The sequence below is a fragment of the Diceros bicornis genome, chromosome 15 (genome assembly GCF_020826845.1).
Source record: "Diceros bicornis minor isolate mBicDic1 chromosome 15, mDicBic1.mat.cur, whole genome shotgun sequence".
Classification (NCBI taxonomy): Eukaryota; Metazoa; Chordata; class Mammalia; order Perissodactyla; family Rhinocerotidae; genus Diceros; species Diceros bicornis.
In genome coordinates, this window is record NC_080754.1 from 40,173,058 (window position 1) to 40,193,857 (window position 20,800).

The window sequence follows — 20,800 nt, forward strand, 5'->3', positions numbered from 1 at the left end:
ATGTTCCCAGTGTACTTGGGATATTTCTAGGTTCAGTGCTTAGCTAGGAAACAAGAGAATATAAGCAGGTTAGTGTGGTGGAAACACTCCAGGCTTTGGACTCAGACAATTCTGGGTTCACATTTCAACACAACTAGTAGGTTGCTCTGAACCTCAGGTTTCTCATCTGTAAAGTGGTTAAAGAAAATGCCTAGCATGGTATCTGGCTACGAGACAACTTAGCCTATAGGACGTGTTTGTTTGTTTGTTTAAAACCACAGAACAAGAGGTCAGGAGGTAAAAATTCCTAGTATTGGATCAGTTGTTCAGCGACATGAAGGCTGGCATCTTTGTGATTCTCTTGATGTTTCTCTTGTTTTTAAAGTCTTAATCTCAACATGGCTGCTGCAGCTCCAGACATCAAGTCTGTGTCCAAAGCAGGAAGAAGGAAAAGGAACAATGCTGGCTGCTTCTGTTCCTTTTGCCAGGAGAGCAAAAACTTTCCCAGAAGTTCTTAGCCAACTTCTGCTTATGTCTCATTCCAGAACTATGTCATGTAGCCATTCCTAGCAGCAAGGGAGTCTGAGAAGGCAAGCATTTAGCTTGTTCCACCATAGTAGAAGGTGATCAGAGAAGAGGGGTTTGGGAATAAATTAGCGATTTATCAGTGTCTGCCATAATGCTTTTCCTTTAATTATGAGGAATTATCCTTTTCTTTTAATGGTTATTTTCTCCCTTGGAATCATTGTGTCTGACTTTCTTTCTCTTTCTCTCTCTTCTCTCTCTCTTTCTCTCTCTCACAATACCTTTAATCCCTTTAGAAATAACTAATAATGAAGGAATAAAGTACTCTTAGCCTTGTGGAGTCCCCAGTGTTTCCCCCCATACACACAGCGGTGGAGCCCAGGGTTGGTAGAGGTGGAGTTCCCCAGGGCAAGTGGGAAGGCTCCCCCACCCCGCACCCCCCGCTGGAAACAATGGAGGGTGTCAAACCAAGAAAGAAAGCAGAGTCAAAACTCATATCTAAATCAAAGATGGAGCTAGTAACTTGGTACATGGGAAATGAGAACCAACGCAAGAAGGTCTAGAGCAATGCTGTTTAATAGAAATATAATGGGACCCACATATGTGCTTTTAAATTTTGTAGTAACTATATTAAAAAAAAGGAACATATGAAATTAATTTTAATGATATATTTTATTTAACCCAATATACCTAAAATATTACCGTAATATGTCATCAATATTCAAAATTATTAGTGAGATATTTTACATTTTTTTTTGGTACTAAGTCTTCAAAATCTAGTTTGTATTTTATACTTACAGCACATCTCAGTTTGGGCTGGTCACATTTCAGATGCTCAACAGACACGTGTTTAGTGGCTGTCGTATTGGGCAGTGCAGGCTGCAGAAATGGTTCTCAAACATGTTGGACTAAATGCCTTCTTTTTATAACAAATGATTTGTATCGCCCCCCACCATCCTGAAATGAAATTTATAGGTACTATAACCTCTTAGTTAGGGTGGGCTACACAGCTGTTACAAATAGACTCCAAAGTGTATAGTGGCTCAAACAAACACAATAGAAATTTAGTTCTTACTCTTGGAATAGTCCAGCATGTGTGCTCCTGGTCAGCAGATGACTTTTCTCCATGTGAAATTTCAGGAATGAAAATCCATTCACGTTGTGGCTCTTATTATCATTATTATTATTATTTTTGTGTGTGTGTGTGTGTGTGTGTGTGTGTGTGAGGAAGATTATCCCTGAGCTAACATCCGTTGCCAATCCTCCTCTTTTTGCTGAGGAAGATTGGCCCTGGGCTAACATCTGTGCCCACCTTCCTCTACTTTATATGGGACACCGCCACAGCATGGCTTGACAAGTGGTGTGTCGGTCTGCGCCCGGGATCCGAACCTGCGAACCCTGGGCCGCTAAAGTGGAGCACACGAACTTAACTGCTACGCCACGGGGCCAGCCTCCTCTTATTACTATTATTCCTTTTGTGGCCTTCTTATTATCTGCATCTGGAAAGCAGACAGGGAAAGAGAGCATACTGCTTCCTAAGAGCCTCGGCTCAGCCACAGCACACACCACATCCCAATGACTTGAATCTGGCTCAGTTATGTGGATACACTTGACAGCAAGGGAAGCTGGGAAATGTAGTTTAGCTGTGTGCCCAGGAAGAGGGTGAACAGCCATGCCCTACTTACATATATACTTAAAAAATAAAATGTCAGTCGACTTCCAGCGACCCTGTGTACAGCAGAGCGGAACCCTGCCCCGTCTTTTTGTGCCATCCTGTCACCTTCTGGTGCTATATCAGACAATTCTCCGCTCTATTTATAGGGTTTTCATGGCCAGTTTTTTTCAGAAGTGGGTGGCCAGGCCCTTCTTCCTGGTCTTGCTTAGTCTGGGAGCTCTACTGAAACCTGTCCACCATGGGTGACCCTGCTGTTATTTGAAATACGGGTAGCATAGCTTTCAGCAGCACAGCCCCAGGCAGCTGCCACAGTATGACGACTAACAGACAGTGATATGGTTCCCCGACCAAAAACGAACCCGGGCTGCAGTGGTAAGAGTGCTGAATCTTAACCACTAGACCACCAGGGCTGGCTATTTCTAGCTACACTGGAAGAGATAATGAAATAGTCAGGTGCTTGCCCCTGTAGGTGTAGACACCATGAATATGACAGGTGCACATGATGGGGTGTAGTATGGATGATCAGATACCCGGAGTGGCCTTACTAGAGTGATTTTCTGAAATAGTTAATAATCGTTGATAAAGTTCTGAACAAAGTAAATTATTTTCTTCTCTCAGCTTATAGGGTAGTTGCATTCCTGGAAAATTCAGTATACATTAAAACTGTTTAAAAATACTTTGTGATTTGCAACAACATGGATGGACCCTGAGGGCATTATGCTAAGTGAAATAAGTCAGACAGAGAAAGACAAACACTGTATGATATCACTTATATGTGGAATCAAAAAAACCTGAACTCATAGAAACAGAAAACAGATTGGTGGTTGCTGGAGGCGGAAGGGTGACGGGTAGGGAAATGGGTGAAGGGGGTCATAAGGTACAAACTTCCAGTTATAAGATAAGTAAGTCCTGGGGATCTAATGTACAGCATGGTGACTAACAATACCGTATTATATATTTGAGAGTTGCTAAGAGAGTAGATCTTAAAAGTTCTCACCACAGGAAAAAAGTTTTGTAACTATGTGAGGTGATGTTAACTAAACTTATTGTGGTAACCATTTCTCAATATATACATCTATCAAATCATTATGTTGTACACCTTAAACTAAGACAATGTTATATGTCAATGATATCTCGATAAAACTGGAAAAAATATTAAAAAAAATACTTTATGATTATATGTAAAAGAGAGAGTCTAGGATCAGGTCACTATAAAAACATTTTTGAGTCTCTGGTAAGACATTGGGAAATCCTATAGGATGTGGGACAATTCTTCCTTATGTCGGACAGGTCATTTAGTATCCCAGGCACTGAAGTCTCCAAAGTGCCTCACAGGGAGTGGCACTGCTGTTTTCCCAGCTAAAATCAGTTCTTTGGGGGAAGAGAAAGAGAAAATAGATACTGGAAGGCAAATGGCAGTAGCTGCCTTGCTCGTTCTCTCTTTGTTGGTCTTCACCGTTTTCCTTTAGGGTTTCCCAGCGTTCCAAATTCTCCATGTGATGGAAGTCTCCACGTAGCCGACGCCCAGACCCTTATGGAATAGTCTTATCTACCCCAAGCACTTACTAGTGTTTTCCTCAGTAAAGCTAGTTCTCTTCCATTAATGAAATGTAAAAATTATACTATGTTTATTTTATTTAAGTCGTTGTTTTACTTAGTTCCAAATAGTTTGGTTTCCTTTGTCTTCCTTGAATGGGACTTGGGCACAATCTTTCTTTCTTCCTTTTGCATTCCCACGCTTCCTCACAAGGTGGCACTGAATGCCTGTCGTGGGTTGTCACAGCTGTAGGTAGGCCCAGCTTTGTTTCCTTGGTGCTTCTGCCTCTTAAGACTGATATTCAAGAGCAGGTGGTGTCCCCAGTTAACCTCAGGGCCCTCTCTGGTGTTCAGTATTGGTATTAACCAAGATACAAGAAAACTCCACCTACCTTTCTCCATTTAGATGTGAACCCCTTTAATTTAAAATTAATGATAAAAGGTAAAATCATTAAATGGTGTAATCATATCCTAATGAATATGTATGGTGTTTTGGTTCCTTGAAATGTTTTAGCCATTCTCTTGGCAAATATTGGTTATACAATTTGTACAGTGTTATAACGCATCTAACTTTAACCTTACTAGAGATGCAAATTCTCTTAACTGACATTTCTCTGAGACTTCCTATACTTGTGAAACTGCAAAGAGGAAGAATATTAGGGGAAAGCTAATAATATCCTGATCTCAATTGTTTTCAGTAAGCATAGCAAGGTAGTTCAATCTCCTTGTCAAAGCTTGACAAACATCTAATCTGCAGGTGTCAATTTTTGAAATTTAAAATAAGCATACAGGATTAATAAAGAGCTACTTCCTGGAGAAATACCTGGTCATGTAGATAAATCTCACAGTTTCATTCCATAGTAATTGGTCTCTGAGAGCCTGACTCATATTAAGAGTTTTCACAAGAGTCTCGTGTAGAAAAACCACAGTGCTAGCTTATTCTTTTCATGATACAAATATTCATGTTTGCTCAATAGCATAATTCTCTTTCTTGAAACAAATTTACATAGAATGTCAGAGTCTAAGCAGAAGATGCTTATCAGGCATGGACTTAGAACAGCAGAATAGGTTTGATGATCTTGGTGAGGGTGTCATCAGATAGATTGGTGACATGGAATGGATTCTCGTGGTGGTGGGCCAGGACCCTCTCTCCTTAGAATAGTATTGGCGGTACACGACCCGCCTTTGTTTCTCTGAGTCTCCCTTTTCCGTAGTTTCTTCGTTGATCCCACACTCTTATTAATCACACAGTCTTCATTAAAGCACACCCTGCACTGATACCTCTTTTGCACAGGTTCCCCAGCTGTCTCAGTTCTCGGTGCCTTAGTAGCTCAGTAATTTTTTCATGGCCCTTCTTGGCCAAAAGCAATACCTAGCAGGTAAAACAACTTAATAAGTCTATATGTCCTTAGTTGCTGTTTGAAAAAATAATATACATAAAGTGAAAGAAAAAGTAAAATTTCAGTTTCGTTTTTAAGTAACCACAGTTCTCTCACACCTTGGGCTCAAACTAGACATCACCACCCTCATTTCCTGTTCCACAATGGTTTTCATGCTGCACTTGCTTTTTATCCCAGCAGCCACCAAAAACCCAGCTTTACAAAGCTACAGTGCCATTCAAAATAATATAACGCAGTTTAATGTTGAAATTGTGAACTACCTCAAGCTGGTAGCATGCACGGTGTCTGACAGGTGCCAACTGTTGCTGTTTCCCTCAAAAATTTAAAATACTCACAGTGTTTCTGTGAGTTCACTGTGGTACCCTGGGTACTTGGCACACAGTTTGGGAACCATGGGGCTAGAACTTAGTCATGTGGCTACATCTGGCTGCAAGGAGATTGGGAAATTGAATCTAATTTAATCTAGGTGGCTCTGCTCCAGTGAATTAAATTTATTTATTTATTTTTTTGTGAGGAAGATCAGCCCTGAGCTAACATCCATGCCAATCCTGCTCTTTTTGCTGAGGAAGACCGGCCCTGAGCTAACATCTATTGCCAATTCTCCTCCTTTTTTTCCCCTTTTGCTCCCCAAAGCCCCAGTAGATAGTTGTATGTCATAGTTGCACGTCCTGCTAGTTGCTGCATGTGGGGCACCACCTCAGCATGGCCTGACAAGCGGTGCGTCGGTGCGTGCCCGGGATCCGAACCCCGGGCCGCCAGTAGTGGAGCGTGAGCATTTAACCGCTAAGCCACGGAGCCGGCCCCGAATTGAATATTAATTTTTACATTTTTATTCTCACAGGGATGGCTTATCTTCCTGTTTATAAGTTGTTGAAGGGCAGCTGATTATTGCCTTCTTGTAATAATAATTATAATAAAAGTCACATTTATTGAGCATTTATATGTAATAAGCACTCTCCTAAGGTGATTTTCATATATGTTCTTGATGTTCACAATACCTTTTGAGGTAGGTGCAAGTATTATTCCCATTATATATATATATATATATATATATATATATGTGTATATATATATATATATACACACACATATATATATATATATATGAGAGGAAACTATTTAGGTTATCTTGCCTAAAATCACATAGAAATTAAGTGAAAAAGCAGGATTTGAACCAGGCTGTCTGATTTTAGAGCTAACTCTCTTGACCACCATGCCATTTTACCTTTGACATTTACTGCCTACAAAAATGAAGAACAATATTACATATTCGTGTTGGCATTATTTACCATTCTACCTATGCTAAAATAATTAAATCAATATTACCTTTTATACAGTAACCATCTTCAAAGGATTGAAACTGAATTCTCACACCACCCCTGAGAAAGCATGACGGAGAAGAGATATTTGTTCAAAATAGTTCAGTGTCAACCTTCCCACATTCTAGTCTGAAATAATATAGATAGAAAGGGGGAGGCCAATACACATCTCCTGACTTGGTATTAGTCAAAGTCCCTTACCTGCAGGGGAGTGACGTGAAAATGTTTTGCTAACATCTTGACCACCCATTTTTGTTGCAGGAGGCCGAGGGAAAGACGGAGCCCCTATCATCACTTTTCCAGAGTTTGTGGGGTTCAAACACATTCCAGATGAGGACTTCTTGAATGTCGTGACGTACCTGACTAGCATCCCCAGGTGAGCTGAACACAGCGTTCTGCTGCCTCCCTAGTCTCTGGCTTTATCCCGCCTTTCCCATGTGGCAGGGCTGGGTTGAGATGGATTCTTCCATGAGCGCAGCTCACACTGGTGTGTAACTTGGCCAGTTTCTCTTATCCGTCAGTCACAGACAAGGGATGTGGAAAGAGACTAGCAGACAATGATAAATGAGTTTCAGTTTGACACATAGAAGTTACTTAATCAACATTGTCGAGAGAATGAAAAAATGGATTGAACAGCTCATGCTGCTTTTGTCCCTTCAGGTTCCTGGCTCTAGATGATTAAGGGGATTCTGGCTTCCTGGGGCCTATTGTCTGGGACACATGGCCGGTGCTCAAGGAGCTCAAGCCATGTTAAGAGTTATTTAATTTATCTCCCCTAAATAGGGCATTTAGGGGCAGATTTTATAATTGTCATCGTCAGATGGAAAAACTAAAGCACAGAGCAAAGAAACTAAAAGGCTGGGAATAAAACCTATGCTTATAGCCGAGAGTATGACAGAAATGTTTTTGAGCATCTGCTACGTCCGCCTTCTTCAGCCCACGTCTCCCGTCTTTATGCCACTTAAGTCAATAAATACCCAGACCTCCAGTGTCCATTCTCCGGCAGAGCAGAGTCAGCCAGGAAAGGCCCCACCCTCCATGGGTTTGGCTTATGATACCATGTCTCACTTAACTGCTGTGTGATTAAGAATTTACACGACAGTCTTGTGTGTGCTGTTTGCTTGCTTTCCATCTGCCTTATGTGATTTGGAGGTTAACACCTGCTTTGAGATTGAAAGGCTGCCTGCAGTCTGATCCTACCTGTGGAGATTAGGAAGTTTATAGTTTGCTTTAAGCAAACCCACCTTAAAAGATTTTTTTTGTTTTGTTTTTTTACTCTTCCTACTTCAGGGAAGGCTATGGATTTATTTTTAATGCACTTCTTCAAAGTTCAGTACTTAAATTATATTCACCAAATCCCTCCCTCTCCTCCTCCCATCCCCGCATATGGTGTGCGTTATGCAAATGTTGGGCTTCATTGGTTGGAGGGAAGGATGCAGTAGTCTCTGGGCGTTGCTCATGTGGGTCTCTCTGCAGGAACACCTTTCCTACCCTCTGGGCTTGGCTAACTCCTACGCAGTCATCAGCCCTCAATCTGATCTCATTTCCTCCCTGACCCCAATTCTGCTCTCACAGACTCTTTTTTCTTTCTGTTTCCACAGAACCCTGAGCTTACTTACCCCTTATAACACCGTAGTTGATAGAAATTATTCCTGCCTCTCCCGTTAGATTGTGAACTACTCAGAGTAGGGGCCAACGCTTTCTTTTCTTTTTTCTTTTTGTTTTATCTTTAGCCCTAGCACAGTAGGTTCTCAAGAAGTAATGTTGGTAGAATTTCCAGTTCTGATAGGATTCATTTCAATCAAAAGGTATTTGTTCTAGAGTGAGAAGGGGGACACTGACAGAGAGAGGGGAACCCCCTTCCTCACTCCTTCCTTTACCTCCCTGGGTTGTAGGGAGTTGAACTTGGTCTTCCTCTTTGGCTCAATCGCATTCCAGGGCGATGACCCATCAGTTTAGCAACTTCTGTTTCCGTGGGGAACAGCAACAAGAGGGTAAGCAGGGAGGTGGGCAACGGGTGGATGTGCCCCTCCGTTCTCATTATATTTGTTTTAAACTCACTAATTTTCTAATTCTACTTAACCCCCGAATGCAGTCATATGCTAAATAAAATGGGTGATTTTCATCTTACACTTGCAGCCTTTTCTGAGTCACACTGAGGACCATACATTAAGTGTGTCACCTGAACCAGGGTGGAGAGAAGCAGTGAGGGGTAGAAACTCTTGCCTCACAGATGTAGAAGATAAGAGAAAACCAGGGGCTGCTGTTTTGGCCTGATTTCTTTTTTCTGCTCTATGTTCCTTGTATAATTTCTGGTCAGCTAGGGAGTATTTTAGTTTCCTAGAATGCTGTTTGTCTCTTGAGAAAGAGTAGCCATCTGACCAGTTATTCCCCTTCCTCTTTCTGGAGTTTGCTCATACCCACTCACTGCCCTACCCCTTGTACCTTTCAACGTAAGACAGAGACAATGGGTAAGAAGGCCTGAAAGAGGAGTTTGACCTGAACTTTGCTGTCTCAATTTCTATTCCAGGTTCCAAAGAGTGAAACCACCTTTGTTCCTTTTATGATTCATATTTATCAAAATTTGCATCTTCCTGAATGTTACAGTGGTTACCAGGCACCAGAGCCCTTCCCAGGTTGCAAAATGCTTTATAGGCAATTGGCAAAGAGCTCATGACATATAGCAGGGAAGAATCGGTGCAATAGTTTTATTTATTTATTTATTTATTTTTTCCCCCAAAGCCCCAGTAGATAGTTGTATGTCATAGCTGCACATCCTTCTAGTTGCTGTATGTGGGACGCGGCCTCAGCATGGCCAGAGAAGCGGTGCGTCGGTGTGCGCCCAGGATCTGAAGCCGGGCCGCCAGCAGCGGAGCGCGAGCACTTAACCGCTAAGCCACGGGGCCTGCCCAGAATTGGTGCAATAGAAGAGGAGAATGGCCAGATACTCAGAGCAGGGAAAGGATGTCTCTGTGCCTGAAGTTACTAAGGATCTTGCGTTGTGGCTGGGTTGGATGAACACAGGATGGATTCCCACAGGAGCTCATTCTTCACCAGATCTTTGCTGAGTGCCATCAGTGTGTACGGTGCTGTGTCAGGTGCTATAAAGGACCAAAAAGGCCATAAGACAATGTCTCAAACCTCAGGAAACTCATCACATGACTCTGTTGTCGTGATATTTTGTGACATGTGCAAAGTACTATAGGAGCTCAGAAGAGAGAAAAGTCACTTCAGACAGGAAAAACAGGGAAAGCTTCAGGAATGAAGTGGCCTTGCAGGATGGATAAGATTTCTACAGGTAGATATGGATAGGGACATCCGGAGAGAGAGAACAGGATGGTGTTTAAGAGCTTTGGAGGGGCTGGTTGGTTTAGCAGCAGTTAAGTTCACGCACTCCGCTTCGGCGGCCTGGCGTTCGCAGTTTCGGATCCCGGGCGCCGACCTACACGCTGCTTGTCAAGCCATGCTGTGGCAGCGTCCCATATAAAGTAGAGGAAGATGGGCACGGATGTTAGCCCAGGGCCAATCTTCCTCAGCAAAAAAGAGGAGGATTAGCAATGGATGTTAGCTCAGGGCTGATCTTCTTCTCTCTCTCTCTCTCACACACACACACACACAAACACACAAAAGAGCTTTGGTCATAGCCCAAACCTGGATTGAAATCCACATTGGACTGCCCACTAGCTGTGTGATCTGGGGCAAATGACAGCTTCTATTTCAAACCCCTCTGGATTTTGAAATTTTAAATAGAGCATGTTTGGGGAGTTACAGACTATCCAGGTTGACCAGAACAGAGTGAGCTCCTTTTCAGATAGTAGTGAGAAATGAGAGCTGGAAAGACAATTGGGAACAGACTAGGCAAGGCCTTTTCCACCAGGTTAAGGAGTTTAAGCACAGTGAGTGGGAGAGGCCATTGGAGGTTTTGAGGAAGAGAATGACGATCAGATTAATTTGGTGGTGGTGTGCAGGATGGACCGGAGGGAGTGGGAGAAAGGAGGCAGAGAGACTGATCAGGGGCTTCTACACTGGGATAGGTGCCAAGTGAAGAGGGGGTGAGCTAGCATGATGGCAGGAGGACTGGGTAGAAAGGGATGGCCAGGAAAGACAGGCCTTGTTGGTGGGGTGGGAAGGAGGGAAAGTGAGAAACCAGTGATGATGCTCAGCTTTGGGAATCCTATTCACCTTAGGATCTCGTTGCTCTTACCTGTCTGGGCACGTGGAATTGAGGCCTCATTTTGGTTTTGATTGTCTCATCTTGTTTTATTTTGCTACTTTTCTTGGCTCTCCCTTACCAAAATCATGCTAGGACAATGGTTCCCATTCTTAGTTATACCTTAGGATCACCTGGAGAGTTTTTAAAAAATCCAGATGCCCAGATTATGATCAGACCCAAGTGTGCAGCCAAGGGTGAGAATTGCTGTGCTGGGAGCTGACAGGGAGAAGCTGTGGTGGAGGGAAGAGGGATTTGAGACGTGAGGAAGAAAACGTGGAATCAGACGTAGCTTTTGGATAAGATGAAGTGGTGGGAAATGTGGTGAAGTTGAAAGATTGAGGGAGGGCTGTACCCAAATCTTTTACTTTTGCTTTTATACTTCTGTATTTCTTCTGTTTAAATGCAATATAAGCCAAAAATTCTGTTTCCTGAGCTTCCCAGACTTTGGCATTTCTTTGTGAATTATATGTAGTACCTAACTATTGAATTATAAATCTTCCCACATAGATCTCATGGTATTAAAATATATGTGAATATATCATTACTACATCACCATTATGTTTCCAGTAACAACTGAGGGCCTATTTTAGCCTGTCAGGTGCCATCTAGAGTGTAAATTAGACTACTGAGAATTTTCACAGTCCATCTTATAACAATAGCAGAATAATTCTAGGGGTCAGTTTCTCAGAGGTATTACTTATGCAGGATATTGTCTTTTTTTGTGTGTGTGTGTGTGAGGAAGATCAGCCCTGAGCTAACATCCATGCTAATCCTCCTCTTTTTTTTTTTTTTTTTTTGCTGAGGAAGACCAGCTCTGAGCTAACATCTATTGCCAATCCTCCTCCTTTTTTTTTTTTTTTTCCCCAAAGCCCCAGTAGATAGTTGTATGCCAGAGTTGCACATGCTTCTAGTTGCTGTATGTGGGACACGGCCTTAGCATGGCCGGGGAAGCGGTGCATCGGTGTGCACCCGGGATCCGAACCCGGGCCACCAGCAGCGGAGTGTGCGCGCTTAACCGCCAAGCCACGGGGCTGGCCCAGGATATTGTCTTTTAAAACATGTCTCCTGTGACTACAGATTGTAGCCAAGTGATTCAAAAAGGCATTAGTAAAACATTCTGAATCATTGTTTTTTCCCCAAATCAACATTTGTATAACTAAGCATGCATTTTTATTACTCTAGTCCTCTATTCAGTTTCTTCGTTTTACTCACAGTTCTAAGTTCATTATTAGAAAGGGATTGGAGAGAATACTTTTATTAGATGGTACAAGAGTCGTATTTGATAGCAGTGGTGGTTTCACAATTGTTTACTATTTCTTTTTTTTTTAAATTATTTATTTATTTATTTATTTCCTCCAAAGCCCCAGTAGATAGTTGTATGTCATAGTTGCACAGCCTTCTAGTTGCTGTATGTGGGACGCGGCCTCAGCATGGCCAGAGAAGCGGTGCGTTGGTGCACGCCCGGGATCCGAACCCGGGCCACCAGCAGCAGAGCGCGCACACTTAACCGCTAAGCCGTGGGGCCGGCCCTGTTTACTATTTCTAAAGGTCCTTTTCTATAATGAATCTGTTGAGAGACCTATTTAAGTTAGAAGAATTCTCCTATGTCCGAAGAATTCTCCTATGTCCGTTTTCCTCCCATAAAGCGTGATGAATAGTCTGAGATGAGTTGTATCCTCTTTTATGATAGGCTGTCTGATATTTGTACTTCAGGAAAAGAGGAGAGAAGGACAGCGTTACTATTTGGCTTGAGAATTATAATGAAGCTTGCTCCTTTGTACTGAAAGACTGAATGAGATTATAACAACTTGTCAACTTTAGAAACAAGCCTCATCAGAGAAGTGAGTTCAGTCTGGGCCTCTTACTATTATGAAGGCAATGGAAAAGCTCCTGTTTTTTTTTTTTTTTTTTGTGAGGAGGACCAGCCCTGAGCTAACATCCAATGCCAATCCTCCTCTTTTTCTGCTGAGGAAGACTGGCCCTGGGCTAACATCCATGCCCATCTTCCTCCACTTTATATGGGACGCCGCCACAGCATGGCTTCACAAGCGGTGCGTCGGTGCACACCCGGGATCCGAACCGGCGAACCCCCGGGCCGCCGCAGCGGAACGTGTGCACTTAACCGCTTGCGCCACCGGGCCGGCCCCCGAAAAGCTCCTGTTTTTAATTGGCTTTGAATAGTGTTAATGGGAAAGTGCTGCTTGATTGAGTAGCTAGGGTAAGATAAGTTGTTTCCTGGACTGGCTATGGAATTACCCCCTAGAGTCAAGGAGATGGAATCCTTCATTTGACTTCTAAGGATAGAGGTCCAGCGTGGGGAGTCTGGTTGGGCTGCTGCACTGCCCAAGGTGGGTAGATATGCTTCAGAGCCCTCAGAAAGGATGACTTGAGAGGCCAGGCCTTAGGCACCAACTAAGGCTCAAAATCAGAGAGCACCCTGTAGGTTTATTATGAATAAATGGTGACCCTGGCAAGTAAGTCGTATATGCCAAGAGAATCTGAGTGAACTATACTAGAGGGTAGACCAGAAATTTAATATGCCTAATTCCTGTGCTTTTCTATGTGAGACCTAGGGGTCTGACGTTATTTCTCCCCAGTAGAATGACCTGGTGTGTATATAATGGCTTTTCTTTGTTATTTGGTTAGGTGATTGCTTTAGAATACCTCTACTCCATCCTGCCTTTGTGTTGTCTGTCAGATAGGAGCCCACTTTCCCTTTTCTGATATGTTCCATTTAGGTTTCTTTAGACATTCAAACCACAACCTCTTGAATTTATGGATGCTAATGGTTGTAAAGATCTAGAATGTGGTCTACTCAGTGGTATTATCAACTATGAAGAAGATAATTGCCAAAATTCATGAAAAGTAGGCTCTTCTGTTTATTATATGATGTGGGTTGTTTTGGTGATGAGGTGGTCTGAAGAATTGAGATAAAATTGGAGAAGATATTGGGTGTGGTATTAGCTTTAAAATGTGAATATTGCTTTTTAAAAATCAAGCTTTGAATGGAGAGCAGGCTCAACATGCACTCCATCAGTCATTATGTGGTCGAGAAAGTTTCCTAAAACTCTGTGAGCCAGAGAAGTTGTTGACTTTTTACTATTTATTTTATTTTATTATTTTTAACAAATAAACTATTTGTTTATTTCCTAATTATTACATGACTTTTTACTATTTATTACTTACTATTTTAAGGAGTCCTCAGAGTGAAGAGGGAGGAGGAGTCAGAGTTAGTCCACAGTAGCTTACTAAAGGACTCTAGGCATTAGCACAAACACCTTTCTGACTGAATAATCTTCAGAACTTCACTGGGCTGATAAAGCTTGCATTAAATTTAGTAATTATGTGCACTTGGCATTATCAGTCAGAATATTCTAAGTTAAAGGTCATCAAACTTTTTCTGTAAAGAACCAGAGAGTAAATATTTTAGGCTTTGCAGGCTGTATGGTCTCCTCCTCAACTATTGAACTCTGCTGTTGTAGCTCAAAAGCAACCATGGACAATATGTAAACAAATGAGTGTGGCTGTGTTCCAATAAAACTTTATTTACAAAATGGGAATGGGGTGGATTTGGCACATGAACTGTAATTTGTTGTCCCCTGGTCTAGATTGGTGGCTCTCAGACATTAGCATGCATCAGAATTGTTTGGGGGAGTTGTTAAAACACAGATTGCTGGCCCCACTCCAGAGTTTCTGATTCAGTAGGTTTGGGGTGGGGCTCAATAATTCATTTCTAACAAGTTCCCAGGAGATGCCGATGCTGCTAGTCTGAGGACCACACCTTGAGAACTGTCCACATTTACAGAGGTGGATATTAAATCAGGCAGAAGAAAGAACTTGTATAAATTCCCATAACTGGTGAAGGGCAAAGCTTAGGACTTAGATTTTCTGGCTCCTGGCTCCGTGCTTCTTCCACCACCCCACAAAGCTTTCCAATGACATGGTGGTAGTTATCTTCATGATGCTAACCTATATATGTATGTATATATTTATTGATTTGTCAGCTTTAGACAGTATCTTGTGATTCCTCAATGTGAAAAATGTTTTGCATACTAATGATGCATTCTGTCTACTTGCGCCCTTTTAACCGCCTAATTTTCGTTAGTTACATTATTATTTTTAGACCATGTAATGGTTACTATTATACATTTAAACAACATACTTAACTTCTGTCTGTGATCTAGCAACTGTAGATATCTGTTGATTTTCTACTATGTATTTCCATCTTTCTTTACTCTCTCATCCTTCAAGTTCTTCTACCTATATACCACTTCCTTTCCATTGCTAAAATGTATAATGTGTTTTACCTTTCTTCTATAAGTGGGTTTTTTTTTTCTTTGACTATAGGTTGATTCTAAATCGTAGAAATCAGTAAAAAGCATGTATATACATAATATCATTAGACCTCTGGAGTGAAGGATGTAATCCTATATCATTAATCATGTGTCACTCAAAGGAGAATGCTACCAATGTTAAGGTAAAATGGGTACTCTTTTCACATACTCCATCAGTTGCTCAAAATCATGCCACAGTTTAATTCATTTCAGACTCAGACAATGATGTCTTATATACCTTTCCCCTGGCATTTCTAATTGCCTTTCCTTTTTTCTTATTTATAGAGTGGCATATATCTTTATTGCATTAATAATATCTCATAGATTCTTTATCATAGAATTTGTGTAATGCATATATTTTCTTCTTGAAGACATACTTCTGAGGCCCTCTGGCCTACTCATAATTCAGGGTGGCTGCTACAAACTGTCAACCTGGCATTGCTTTTGATTGTATCTCTGAGAAGATCATCCCCTTCTTTTTTTGGATTTCATTTTCATTGGAAAAATTTCAAGTTATTTCTTTTTCAGAAAGAGTTTATGGTAAGGGAATCTTACAAGATCTTGAATGTCAGAAAATGGCTGCGTTTTGTCCTCACGCTTGATTGGAAGCTTGTCTGAAATTTTTACTGTAGAATAACATGGATCCATTGATTTCTAGCATCCAGTGTTACTGATAACAAGGCTGATGCTTCTCGCGAAGATCCGAGTCTCATTCCTTCATAAGTAAGCTGTTTCTTTCTCCCCATAGGAAGCTCTTGGGGTTTTTTCTCTATATTTTGCAGGTTTGAAATTTCATACCTTTTTCTTTCATTCTCCTGGGGCTTTGAACTGAAGATTCAAGTCTCTCTTAGGTTTAGAATTTTTTTTCTGTTATTTCTTTGACTGTTTCTTCCCTCTAACTCTGTTTTCTGCTTCTGGAACTCAACTTAGAGGGATATTGCATCTTTTGAATTCTCTTCTGTGTCTTTAACTTTTCTCTCATGTTTTTCATCTCTTTATTACTTTACATTTTATATATATATATATGTATGTATTTGTCTGTTCATATCTTTGCTCTTTTTTCCATAGAGTTTTCTATCTTTATTTTCCTCTCAATTTTGAAGAATTCTTTATGGATTAGGGATATTAGCCGTTTATCTGTGATGTATGTTGCATATATTTTCTCTCACTTTTTCATTTGTTCTTTGACTTTGCTTAGGATGATTTTTGCCATGCAAAATTTTTATGTCGTCAAATGTATCTATGTTTCTTTTATTGCATCTGAATTTTGAGTCATTGTCAGAAAGCTTTCCTATACCTAGGTAATAGAGGAATTCACTCATGCTTTCTTGGAATATAGTATGATTTTATTTTTTACAGTTAGCTCTGATGCCCTTGGTATTTATTTTTGTGTGTGGTAGGAGGTATAGATCTAAGTTTACCTTTTTCCAAATGGCTATTCAGTTATCCTAACAACATTAATTTTAAAAGTTCATCTTTGCCTCAGTGATTTGAGAGTTAATTGGTCTGTCTATTCATTAGTGACTAACACATTATTTTAATTATAGAGGATTCAAATATGTTTAATATCTGATAGGCTTAATTCCCCCTCTCCTCCTGGCCTCTTAAGCTCTACTTACTTTTTTTCATATTTTCCTAACTATTCTTTCTTGTTTTCTTTCTATGTGTCTCACTCTATAAAAAAACAGCTTATTGGTCTTTTCATTGGGACTGTGTTAAATTTATAATTTACTTAGGGAAAAGTGACATCTTTATAGTGTTGAAAACATCCCATCAAGAAAAAGAAAAGTCTTTCCATTTGTTAAAGTCTGCTTTTGTGTCTTTCAGGAGTGTTGACAATTTTCCTGACATAGTTTTGTACATTTATTGTTAAGTTTATTCCTAAATATTTTACCTTTTGTTGCTGTTTTAAATGGGATCTCTCGAACCAGCCCTGATGGCCTAGTGGTTAAAGTTCAGCCTGGGTGCAGTTCCTGGGCACAGAACGACACCACTCGTCTGTCAGTAGCTATGCTGTGGCGGTGGCTCACATAGAAGAACTAGAAGGACTTACAACTAGAATATACAACTATGTACTGAGGCTTTGGGGAAATAAGTAAATAAATAAATAAATGGGATCTCTCTACCATTATATCCTTTAACTGGTAATTTTATTTTTGTACTGTCTTTATTAGGTTTAGGTATCAATGTCATACTTGCTTCATAAATAGTGTTTTGAAATTTTCTTCCATTTTTTAAACTCTAAGGCAATTTTTGTGGCATTGGGATTTTATGGTCACGGAAGATTTGAATTTCCCTGTGAAATTCCCCTGTGAATCAGGACCTTGACAACTTCCTCTATTTCGTCTATGGAAATTGGTGTGTTTAAGCTTTATATCTCTAACAAGATCACTTTTGGTGAACTATATTTTCCTAGGAAATTACCTGTTTATGTCTTGGTTTTCAAGTTTGTTTCCATAGAGGTGTGCAAAGTAGTTTCGTAGAAATTTAAAATTTCTTATGTTTCAGTGGTTATTTTCCCTTCACTATTTCTTAGTTTGTATATCTGTGCTTTGTCCTCTTTTTTCCCTGATTAAGTTAGCTAGTGGCTTATTTATTTTGTTAGTTAAAAAATGGGATTGTGATTTATTCAATTAGATCTATTGCTTTCCTTCTCTCTACCTTATTCCTTCTGCCTTTATCTTTAATATCTTCTTCCTTGTGCTTTCTTTTGGTTTGACTTATTTTTTCTCATTTTTTTTGAGTTGAAATTAAAGTTATTTTCATTCTTTCATTTTATTGATATAAATGTTTAAGGTAATAAATTTTCTCTGATCACTGCTTTAATCGTATCCCATAAATTCTGATTATGTAGTATTTTCATTACCACTATATTTTAGAAATTCTGTAATTACATTTTATATTTCCCCCTTTCTGAAGGGTTGTCTAATAGAAGGTTTTTAAATTTTCAGGTGTTTTCTTTGTGGCCCTTTATCATGACCAATTTTTGTGGATATTCCACGTATGCTTGAGAAAAAGATGAATCCTCTATTATCAGGATGTAAAGTTCAATACACATTCTTTAGATCTTCTCTATTGATTATGTCGTTTAGGTCTTCTATTACCTTATTGATATGTTCTCTATTTGTTCTGTCTTGTAGTGAAAGTGGTGTATTAAAATCTCCTATGTAAAGTATATTTCTAACCTGTCTCCTTATTATTAGTGTATTTGGAGCATAGATATTTATAACTATTATATCTTCATTGTCAATTATGACTTTTACCATTAAAAAGTGTTCCTTTTTGGGGTTGGCTTGGTGGCGCAGGTGGTTAAGTGCGCGCACTCAGCTGTGGCAGCCCGGGGTTCGCTGGTTCGGATCCAGGCATGCACCGACGCACTGCTTGGCAAGCCATGCTGTGGTGGCGTCCCATATAAAGTGGAGGAAGATGGGCATGGATGTTAGCCCAGGGCCAGTCTTCCTCAGCAAAAAAAGAGGAGGATTGGCAGATGTTAGCAAAGGGCTGATCTCCTCACAAAAAAAAAAAAAAAAGTGTTCCTTTTTATGTATAATGCTTTATGGCTTGAATTCTACTTTGTCTGATATCAAGACTGAAACGTCTTGCTATGGTTTCCATTTGCCTACTGTACTTTTGCCAATTCCTTTACTTTTAGCCTTTCTGAATTTCTTTGTTCTAGATCTTTTTCTCAGTTAGAGTATATAGTTGGTTCTTACTTTCTGAGTGAAATTGAAAATCTTTTTCTTATATTAGGTGAATTAAGCCCATTCATATTTATTGATATGACTGATATAATTGGTCTCAATTTTGTCATTATTTTATGTTATAACTACTAGATGTATTATGTTATATTTACTGTATTTTTCTACGTGATATGTTTTCTTTGCTCTTTTTTTATTTTTAACTTCTTTTGGTATTTGGGAATATTTGTGATTTTTCCTTTGTATTTATCCCTTTTTTAATGCCCTTAGACCCTGTTTTTTTTTTTTTTTCGTGAGGAAGATTAGCTCTGAGCTAACATCCAATGCCAATCCTCCTTTTTTTTTGCTGAAGAAGATTGGCCCTGGGCTAACATCCATGCCCATCTTCCTCCACCTTATATGGGACACCGCCACAGCATGGCTTGACAAGCAGTATGTCGGTGTGCGCCCGGGATCTGAACCTGCGAACCAGGGGCTGCCGCAGCGGAGCACGTACACCCAACCACTATGCCGCCGGGCTGGTCCCCCTTAGACCGTTTTAAAATATAACCTTTTATTATCTGGTTTTTCAGTTTTCAGTAATATCCTTTGATGCCTACCTATTGCCTACACAGCAGTCTTTGAGCTTATTCTTGTCTCTTCCCCTCTCCTTTCTCCTTCTATCTTTTTTTTTGTTTTTTTTGTGAGGAGGACCAGCCCTGAGCTAACATCCAATGCCAATCCTCCTCTTTTTTGCTGAGGAAGACTGGCCCTGGGCTAACATCTGTGCCCATCTTCTTCTACTTTATATGGGATGCAGCCACAGCATGGCTTAACAAGCGGTGCATCCGTGCGCGCCTGGGATCTGAACCAGTGAACCCCGGGCCGCCGCAGCAGAGCTCGTGCACCTAACCGCTTGCACCACTGGGCCAGCCCCTCTCCTTCTATCTTTTAACGTGCGTTATTTCTACATGTTATTCTTCCAACATGTTTAGTGTTAGACCTGCTATTACATATACTAAATTGATCCCTTTGGTGAAGTTTCCCCAAGTTCTCTCTTGATTAGATGAAGGTCAATCTTTATTAGATTCTTCAAAAAGGGGTCTCAGGTACAGAATTCCTTGAGTTTTTTTATGTTTTAACTATTTTTCTATTGCCTTAATGTTTGAAAGACAGCTTGTCAGGATATAAAATTCTTGGTTTAGGCTTTTTGTTTATGAATTGTTCTAGAATGCTGTTCCCTTCTTTCCATGATTTGTATGTTGCTTTTGAGAACTATGATGGCTGTCTTTTTCTCTTTTCCTGGTAAATTATTCAATCCTTTTCCTGGAGGTGCTGAGAATTTTTACTTTATCCTTAAGCCTAACAGTTGTACTAGGATATGTCTAGGAGCTGATTATTTCAGATTAGTTTTCCCTGGTGCTTGCTAGGCTTTTTCAGGTATATGTAGACTCGGGTCTTTTTTTGATTTTGGAAAGTTATCTTGGATTATACTTCTAAGTATTATTTCTGTTCCTTTGTTTTATTTTTAGTCTTTAGAGATTCCACTTATAAGTCTGTTGTTTCTTTTTTATCTGGCTTCCATTTCAACCACTTTCTTTCTGATCTTTTTGCTGTTTTCTTTTTTTTGTTTTCATTTACTGATTTGTTTTCTTTATGTTATTTACTGCGTCTTATTAAACTTTTGTTCAAATATGTTATCCCTTGGGTATCTTGTAGTTTAGACTCAATTTCACATTTGATTTTGTCATTTCCTTTTCTTTTTCTGACCTTAATCAACTCTTATTTTATTTCTTCTTTTCTTTATATTTAAAAAAAAAATCCATTTCTGTTCTTGGTTTTTGAGTTTCTTATTTAAGGTGTCTCCCCCCTCAACCCCCATACCCCCAAATGCTTGTTTGTAGACATGTAGTTCAGTTTGGAGAGCTATATTATAGGTTTTTTCTGCTTAATGACTAATTTTTTGGAGGAATGTTCATTACCTAAAAAGATTTTTTTTGAGAGACTTTATTTTTTAGAGGAGTTTTAAGTTCACAGCAAAATTGAGTGGAAATTGCAGAGATTTCCCATATACTCCCTGCCCCTGTATATGCACAACTCCCACATCATTAACATCCTGCACCAGAGTGATACATTTGTTAC

At 40.1% G+C, this 20,800-nt stretch overlaps 1 protein-coding gene across 7 annotated transcripts in view; it reads left to right on the forward strand.

Annotated features, from left to right (window-relative positions):
- MCF2L2 (MCF.2 cell line derived transforming sequence-like 2) overlaps nt 1-20,800 on the forward strand; it is a 230,930-nt gene that overhangs the window by 31,594 nt on the left and 178,536 nt on the right. For all 7 annotated transcript variants that reach the window (XM_058556251.1, XM_058556257.1, XM_058556258.1 and 4 more), the window contains one exon: nt 6,696-6,810. In XM_058556251.1, coding sequence (XP_058412234.1) covers nt 6,696-6,810 — 115 coding nt within the window. The remainder of the gene's footprint in view (nt 1-6,695; nt 6,811-20,800) is intronic.